Consider the following 9,404-nt stretch of genomic DNA (forward strand, 5'->3'; position numbering starts at 1 on the left):
AAGTTTTACATACTTAGGAACTGACCTACAAATAAAGAGATTTGGAAGAGAGGAAAAAGAATGTGCTGTGAGCCAAAAGGAATTGGTTGAACTTCCAGCCTGCTATTCTCTTTGACAGTTTTAAGCACCAGAGAGATTTAGTATTGTTAAGAGTTTTTGTTGCTTTTTGCCTGAGAAGCAAAGCTTGAGTCTTGAAGACCTAACTTCTGAGAAAAAGAGTGTGTTGGGTAAATAACTACCTCGTGTTGCCTTGTTACCTCTTGGTTAGTGGTGTTCCTTTTTGTAATATGCCACCAAATATTTATAGTTATAAAAGATTTGTTTTTTTTCCTTTAGGCATTATCTGTAAACTTTACATTTTCACACTTTAGTGCTCTTGTGTGCATATCTATGTTTCTCATTTAGGATTGTTTTTCATGGGAAAAAAATGCATGTATTCTTCCTCTTTGACTAGTTCTTCTTCAGTGGCATATTTCCCAACTCTTTTGTAGGAGAGGAGAAAATAGAATAGAATTGAATAGAAATGTTCTGTGACATTACCCAACCATTAACCTAACCCTGCCAAATCAACCCCATTCCTAGATCCTTATGAACTCTGATATTTTTATGATAAATGACTGTCATTTATTAAATTAATGGTAGTAGAGAATACCTTTAATTTAAGAAATAATCGATTCTCAGAATGTTGTAGTATAGAGACTTTAAATCATCAAATTTTGGGGAAGACAGAATTCTTAGTTTTGAAAGGTAATGAAATTGTGAGCATGATCATCCTCAAAGTATTTCTTACAACGAAAAAAGATACTGTAGCGTCAAAAAATACTTAAAAGACTGAATTATTAAAATCCTATACTCACCCAGTGATATCAAATCAAGAGCACACAGAGGAATTGGTTCATCATCTGGAAAGACAACTCCTGAAAATTTCTTCTGGCATTAAGACTCCTGTTGACAGTATTTTGGAAGTGGAGCCTACCCTTAAGAGCTTCACTTTTAAAAAAATCATTATAGATTTAGTTTGAAAAGCCAGGCCCACCAGAGCTGAGGCCACTGGAAACATTTATAAGCTGCTTTAAATATTTTGGATATGTAATTCTTATCTAAAATATAAAACCAAGATAAATGAACAGCTTGCTACCAGTAAGGGATTACTATTGTATACTACATTTTATTTACTGTCTTAGATAATATCAAAGGCCTCTTGCAGTAACTAGGTTGTGCCAGCCAAGAGGGTCAGTGTTCACCAGAACTATATTTTTGATCCTCACTTCATCTAGGCCTTTGTCACTAGAGTGCCCTGTGTAGTGACTGCGTTCTGGTCTTAGGTGTGTTCTGCATCAATGGGCTGGGCCAGTCTTACCATCTTTAAACCAGCTCAGAATACATTTTTCTATTTGTATGGAGAAAAGGGGATCCTTGAGTTAAGTACATGGCAAAGACGTATTATAAATGATCAGAGTCTGCTAAAATGGAAAATTCATTTAATATTCATGGAATGTAAGATTTTGTCTGGGAACGGTGCAAGCTAAAGACACCTGTGAGTAAACTGAGTAATGCTATTGCTGGTTCAGAATGAGAAGTGCCTGGTGCTAATAATGGTCTAATGTGGTATGCAGTGCCAGTGTTCAGAGATTAATTAATGCTTTGATGTCTTTGATTCTTTCACTTACTGAACAGTGATGTAAACACATTCACATCTTATTTTCTTCCCATTCATGGCGCATACTGCTACTTTCTTTTATGGACAGTAAAAATGAAATTATTCAGAAGTAGAATAAGCTGTAGCTGAATAATGGAAAACTGAATTTTAATACATATTCTGCTTCTTAAAGCAATCTAAAGTTTGGCCTCCATTTTTAAGTTTGTCGTACATGGGCCTTCATACCTATGGGATCCAGTCTTAAATTGTTGCCAGAGAATCACTGAATCTCTCAAACTTTAGTGAAGAAAAAGGTCTTATTTTCTTAGTGTGGTATGTGAAATACAAAATTGGAACATGACTTCTAAAAAGGACAAAAGGGAGGAAATTAAAAGATCTGTCCTGTTTTTAGCTAATACATGAGGCAAGCTTCACTGTTGCACAGATTTTTATAGAACAGCAAAGTAGGGTGTGATAGAGTTACTATTTTGGTCTAGCATTCCTCAATCCTCCAGACTAGTGACTAGATGCTCACTTGGAGATGAGTTAAATATGTGTGGTTCTGCACAAATCCATGGTGATGTGCAGATTCATAATTCTGAAGCTGTAGCAAGGTAATTCTTTTATTTCATATGTGTGTTTCATAAGATCAGTAGAGTGAGCTTACAACATAGAAAACTGAAAACTAGTCATGTGCTTTCTGTCCTAGATACTGTGTAACCTGTTTAACATTTTTTATGTTGTTTTAGACCCACCTTGCCAGACAGAACTCAGTAACATTCAGAAGCAGCAAGGAGGAAAGAAGCTCCTGGGTGAGCCATAGATCATACTTTTGAATGTTTTATTACTTACATAAATAACCCTAGTTAAACAGCAACACAAAATCAATATTAATCCAATGAAGATAGACCACAGTAAATCTCAGCAGCAAAACTTATGAAATTTTTGAAAGCTATTAAACTTGGTTTTATTATGTTACCTACCAAAAGCTCTTACATCTGTTTTATTACCCTGATAGAAGGTACATTTTTACAGTGCAGAGGGGACAGCATAAGGTATTCCTAAAGTAGTATTTCTGCTGATCCTTTAACTGTAATATTCTGTAAGTAATTGAAATCTTTGTTGTGAATCAGTTTATACTGCATCAATATTTCTGAAGTGTAAAGTTTTCATTTACCACTAGCCACTGTGTGAAAGCTGTGTAAAATAAAAGGCTTGGCCTGAAGCAATCAAAATTGTATTTCTCATCAGGATGGTTTCTAACAAGAACAATCTCTTCAAATGCTTTCATATGAATATTTTGTTCATTGTGATCTCCACTTGGTCCAAATGATAAACAGTGAATTGTTCAGCTGTAGACAAGTCACTGCTTCACAAAATAAGCCCCTCTTGTACATATAAATGCAAATTTTTTACAGGTTTTTTTTGTGGTGTGTTCTGCTGCATTTGTCTTCTGTGGTGGAATAATTAAATATTAGTATATGATGATTTGTAAAATACATATTAAACACAAATAGGTCCTTGTAGTAGATAGTTAGTCGGGAAGTCAGGCTCTTACTGTTCAGACTTGTTTGTACTTCACAGATAACAGAACTTCCCATTCAGGAGCAGGTCCTACATTGAGCCTTTTCACCAGAATACAGTGAAAATCTGGACTGAGATATTTGAGAGTAAGAAATATGTATCACAGGATCAACAAAAAAAATTAAGAAATATCACTCACTTTATGAATGAAATCAATCACTTGAAATTAGTCCAAGACTGATATGTGATATTTTTCCTCCCATATTTGATCCATTCAGTCACTTTGAGTCAATTGAATTTAGTACTGCTAAAGCAGTACAGTGTAATCAGTGTAAAGTCTGAAATGATGAAACAGGAAAAGGCAGATGCTTTCTGCTATAATTGTGACATTGGCCAAGACATGGACTTTAATATACTTATTCAACATATCTATCTATATCTCTCTATATCTATCTTGCAGGGCAGTACATCCCCTTCTGTGATGAGGATGGGTATTACAAACCAAGTCAGTGCCATGGAAGCCTGGGGCAGTGCTGGTGTGTGGACAGATACGGCAATGAGGTGTCAGGATCCAGAACAAACGGCGCAGCGGAATGTGGTAAGTTAGGAACCTTCTGTGGTGTTTGGTTTAGACATGTTATTGCCTCTGATTACCAGCCAGGTTAAATTTCTTCAGTAAGAAGTGTGGAACCCAACTACATGGATTCTGATACAAAACCCAAAAAATTATAATTTGTTATTGTTATTGCATTACTTTCTGGAACTCCTGTTACTGTGTCAACTATTAATAGACCCCTTACACGTGCTTGGCATAGTGCATATAAACCCAGGAAAAATTAATTTTCTAGAGGAGCATTAGATAAGTCCCGGAATGTTTCATGAAATTCCTTTGGGTAATCAGCATGCAAGTGAATTCAATTTGACATTTTTTTCAGTTTATATTTGAGGGAATTGCCAGAAGTTTTTAGCACACTAAAATCTTCCCTTATTTTTCCCTTCCCTACAGCATTGTGCAGCTTCTTCCAAGAATTCCCATGTCACCTTTATTTGATGTCCCAGATATAAAAGATGAAAAAAAAGTATTTTTCCTCTTTCTTTAAATTAATGACTCCTTTTCACATCTCCAACAAAAGAACATAGCCTAAAGCAGAGAGTAAATTGTACACAGTATTTGAGGTACAAGCTCAGGCCTATTGTCCATCTAATCCAAGATCTTTTCTAGATAAATGGACAGTTTGATATAGGCCAAGACGATACGTAAGAAGTGAACAATAGTCAGGGTATATTATCAGTAGTCTTTATTGCCACCTGTAAGTTGGACTTAAATTTTTTAAATAATTCCTAGCATTCGTTATAGTTCTGCAAATTCATAAAATTTGTCTTGTTTTGTTAACATTGAGAAATTAATTCAATATTGAGGGGGATATTTTATGACAAGAGAATCTTCGTATTATTTCAATTTTATTTTTATGTAACACTCTGTAGTTGTCCTGAAAGTAAATATTCTGGTGTGCCTTTTGTATGATTATGCAAAATATACTATAAATATCTAGTGTATCTTGTGAGTCTTTTCTATAACTATCCTGCCTTTTTAGCTATTGATTTAGAGACTTCAGGTGATTTTGCCTCTGGTGATTTCCATGAATGGACAGATGATGAAGATGATGAAGATGAAATAATGAATGATGAAGATGAAATTGAAGATGATGATGAAGATGAAGGGGATGATGATGATGATGACGATGATCATGATGGATATATTTGATAATATTAAGAGGTCCCTATGTTGTACCTTTCTAAATTTCATTAGATATTTCATAAAATCCCTTTGCTCTCAAAGATCAAAAGGGTTCTAACAAATATGTATATTTTGTATGATTATTTCAAACATTGCAGCTGGAGTCATAGACTTTTTTGTTTAAATAAGAATATCATGTGCTTTTGAGTTTTTAAATTCCTTTGCGCTGAAGAAAACACATTGGAATTCCAGCCTGAAAAAAAATTGTTATGTGCTACTGAAAATATATATATGTGCAAAACACACTAGAAAGTCAACCAGTCTCTTCAAAATTCTGCTGAAGAAATATTTGCCCTTACTTGGGACTGTGCATGTCCTCTTCAGATTGCATACCGTGACTTAACTTCAGTTCCGTCCGTGTTTCAGGCCCTGCAACTCTCCATTTAATGAATCAGAAATGTATTGCAGTAGAAAAACATTGATGCTCAAGTAGCATCTCAACCAGCCTTTAATTAACCAGAGGTATGGAGAAAAATCAGGGGGGAGAACTGTAGCAAAGTCCTCCTTTTCATTTGTAGTTATGTTTGTTATTAGGAAATGGCTAGATTATTGAATGGATTTTTCAAAAGCAGTAGCATGGACAAGCACCAGTTCTGTAATTCTAAAATTTTCTTGTCCTTCCTTTGTTTGGTTTCATGTCAAGGTCATACAAGTTTTATCATTATTTACGTAATCATTGCTTCACCCTTTGTTGTTTCTCTGTATTTCTCTCTAATCAGACTAGCGTAAAATATTTACAGTGGGAAAAAGATTTGCTTAAAGTTTATTATCTTTATACATTACTGTATTTCAGAGTATTGTCACTTACCCCGAGGTAGTTTTTAATAAATGTATGCTTTCTATTTTCTTATTTTGGGAAATAGTTTTGCTCTTTATCTTAATTCATGTTGTTTTCTGTTACTAGTGCAGAAACTTATAGAACGTATTGTAAAGGTGCCTTGCAAAATAGAACTAGAGAGTTTTAGCATGCATACCAGTATAGGATGTTAGGCAATAGCTAAGCACACCCAATTACCAAATTAATACCAGTATAGGTACTGCTGCTGGAATGGAGAAAATGGATTATTTTAATTTTTTTCCTATTATTATGTAATTACCATGTGGTCTAGATTATACTTATTGTGTAGAGTAGCACTTAAGATTTGACTGTAGAGAAAATTACTTTAATCACTGTATTTATGTTAGCATGTTAATTAATTGTGTAGACATTCTGGGACTCCACCATCTTCATTCACATCCTATATGTTTCTTTCTGCCCATAATAAAATTTACATGACCTGTATAATGTATTACTGCAGGTTGTATAATTTAAAAATGAGTCACTGATTTTCCATCATTAATAAAAGAAAAATCAGATTCTTATTTGAATTAATTTCAACACGGTAAATACTAAATCTAATGTTTATCTTATGTAATATTGAAAAATATAATGCATTTTCTTTTTTACTGTTTCTGTATAGTTTGCAAAATAAAAGCTCTTGTAACCAACCTTTGGCCAGTATAGCCCATCATTTTGACTTTTTATGTAGTCTGAAATTTAGAATCAGGAAGAATTCATGTTTCAGATGCATTTTACCTATTAAAATATGTATTTATTTGAATAAAGCCATTAATGTTTTATTTCCATTTAAAATATTTGAATAGGGCTTAGGGAGCTTCTGATTTTCTGTAATTTCCCTGATTTTTCTATAGCTTTGTTATGTACTTTTATGAGATTGTCTTCATTACATAGTAAAGAAAGAGAGACATCTTTTCAAGCTTGGTCCATAATTTGTGGGGCATAGTTGTGTTATTTTCTTAAAAAAAGATAGTTAAGAGTGTACCATTCTGATAGTGGGATTTTGTCAGAAAAGAGTTTCTTATGACTGAAATTCACTGATATATAAACTGATTTTAAATAAAGAAGCTAAAGAAAAAGTGTTGTCATTATTGGCTGATGCAGGAAGTACTGTTCTGGGGAATTTTTTGCATGTGACAAGTGGTTATTAGATGACAAACTGAAAATGCATTTCATTAAAACTTGTGATATTAGAAAAATTAAAGAAAATTCATTATGTGTTTTACCTAAGGGATTACAGTATGAAGACCTTTCTGAAAACAACTGTCATGCAGAAGACCCTTAAAGAAGTTTTTATTCTTTCTTTCTTCCCTGAAAATTCCCCACTGAGCTGAAAGAGGAGTATAGATGCATTTTAGTCCCTGAGTATTAAAGCTACTTAGCATAAATTCAGAAGTAAGTCAAGATAGTTAAATTCAATAAAGAACAGTGACAGTGGGGAACATGGATAATTTTGGGTTATTTTTGTGGTCCAAAACTAAAACAGCAAGAACCAAAATTGCAATTGTTACATATTCCTGAGGAAAAGCCAGAGAAGAGGCTGATACAGTGTAAAGCTTCCCTTGCAAACATCCTTTTATTTTGTAAAAGATAGGTAACTGTCTGTGGATTAATACAGTGGTGTTGCTTACCTTTCATGATACCAGAGGAACTGGAAACTACTTCATTGTGTGCTTCTTTTCTGCATTAAATAAATGCAGGAAGTCAGGAGCAGCTAGAATAAATAAAGGTAAAGGCTGATGATGTAAATGTGCTAAATATCTAAACCATTCAGAAGCTTTTTCCTGGGTTCCATAAAATGCAAGAATTTGCACAGATGCCTGTCCTCATGACTACAGTCATGCAGAAAGCAGTCGGGAGCCCTTGACTATTTTTACAGTGTTGCTGTCATTTGTTGTTTTTTCTTGTTCTTACAGTTCTACACATGTATTTATAGACAGGCAAAGATTGTGATGTACATTTGGAGGTTTTCATGCAGAGTGATTAATCCTTATGCTCTTCTGAGAATGTATGGAATTATAAATCTCAGTTTCATTGAAAAGTAAGGAATATGATGCTCAGTGCAATAAAATATTATATAGTCTTTGAAAGAAGTATTTTGGGTCAAGGCACAGATGTGCTTAGTTTAGAAGGAATTAATTACTGTCATTAGTTTGCTTATATAAAAATTGGATTATTGTACAAGACTGAGGAAGATAATGATAGTGGAAACATTTTTGTCTGTTTTGTGCACATGGACAAGAACTGGATTTCCTTTATTCTTACTTAAAAATTCTACTGCCCAGGTAGAATTATAAAAGTTTATCAGGACGTGGATTAGCCTTATGCTCCATAGGAAATTTAGATGTATTTTTATTTACAGATTCTCTGGGAAAGCAGTGATCATACTTTTGATTACTAAAAGCTTTTGAAAACTGGATTTAAATAAAGCTGTAGCAGCACAAAGTTATTTGAAATACTGTAATTCTTTTTACTGTTTTTGCAGTTAATTTGAGTATATCGCTTGCAAATCACTCACAATTGCATTTCAGCAAGTGCAGTGGACAATAAAATAGTTTGTCAGCAAGTTCCTGTGTGAAGGGATTGGTACTAACATGGAGAAGAATACAGTGGATAGGAAGAGTCTCAAACTTAACCAGATACCACTGGGTGAGTAATTAAAACGCCAATTTTTGAAAAACTCGGCCACCTCCTGGAGGCAAATACAATGCTGGACATGCTGGATTAAACTCTCTTGTCACAAGTGGATTTCTGTTAACACACTCTCTCTATACTTGCTGTGCAGAAGGGATGCAGTTTGCTAATTAGTTAATTCATCCAGTCAAAAGGCAGTGGAAATCACTCAAGGAGCCAGAGCAAGAATGGGAAACAGAGTTGCCTAGCCTAAAAGATGACACTTCCACTTGAATTTTTTGTTGTGCTTCAGATGCTAATTGAACCAAATTCTGAAAAAGAGACTTCTACACACTATGTGTCTCCTTGAAGGTGAGTTTTTCAAGTGAAATATGTGTGCCTATTTTTAAAAAGATTTTTGATTCCATAGTGTTAGTTACAGTGCAAGGCATTTTACATTTTTTCACTGGCTTTCCACACAACTCCATGGAAAAACCTGAATACAACAAATGTATCTATAGGAAGTTTATGTATTTATTCTGTGCCAGGAAGTTTTCACATTTGCTTAGCACAATGAAGGTTTGTGCAAAGCAAAGGTTTGTGCCTCTGTGCTGTGTCATCATTGTGATTATTTGTGACTGATGGATGTCACCAGTTTGTAGGTTAGTGTAACTCAGAGTATGCGCAAATGTGAATGATGCTGCAACAGCACAAGATGATGGTACCAGTCTGTATTTTTTCATGTGCAAGTGAACTTGTTTCCCTCAATTTCCCCGTGTGTTGGAAACACAGACTAGTTTCCAGTGAAGGACAGAGATCAAATGTTGTGCAGGACTACTACTTTCTGCAGTAAGAACTCTAGGATCTGTCCCTAGAAATCCTGCCAGAATATAGGAAGGAGAGTCTTTTGAAAGCATAGCAGCTTCAAATGCATGATTTATTAGATAAGACTGATTACTCTTAATAATTTTGTGAAGAAAACCTACCCACAA

The 9,404-nt window shown here is 34.4% G+C and overlaps 1 protein-coding gene across 5 annotated transcripts in view; it reads left to right on the forward strand.

The window, feature by feature from the left end:
* The window catches only part of SPOCK3 (SPARC (osteonectin), cwcv and kazal like domains proteoglycan 3), a 161,986-nt gene extending 155,537 nt beyond the window's left edge, over nt 1-6,449 (forward strand). For all 5 annotated transcript variants that reach the window (XM_021555661.3, XM_085578000.1, XM_085578003.1 and 2 more), the window contains 3 exons: nt 2,389-2,451; nt 3,624-3,761; nt 4,759-6,449. In XM_021555661.3, the coding sequence (XP_021411336.1) occupies nt 2,389-2,451; nt 3,624-3,761; nt 4,759-4,928 (371 nt within the window). In that variant the 3' untranslated portion in view covers nt 4,929-6,449. The remainder of the gene's footprint in view (nt 1-2,388; nt 2,452-3,623; nt 3,762-4,758) is intronic.
* The last annotated feature ends 2,955 nt before the right edge of the window (nt 6,450-9,404 follow it).

Source organism: Lonchura striata, chromosome 4 (genome assembly GCF_050655825.1).
Source record: "Lonchura striata isolate lonStrDom1 chromosome 4, ASM5065582v1, whole genome shotgun sequence".
Classification (NCBI taxonomy): domain Eukaryota; kingdom Metazoa; phylum Chordata; class Aves; order Passeriformes; family Estrildidae; genus Lonchura; species Lonchura striata.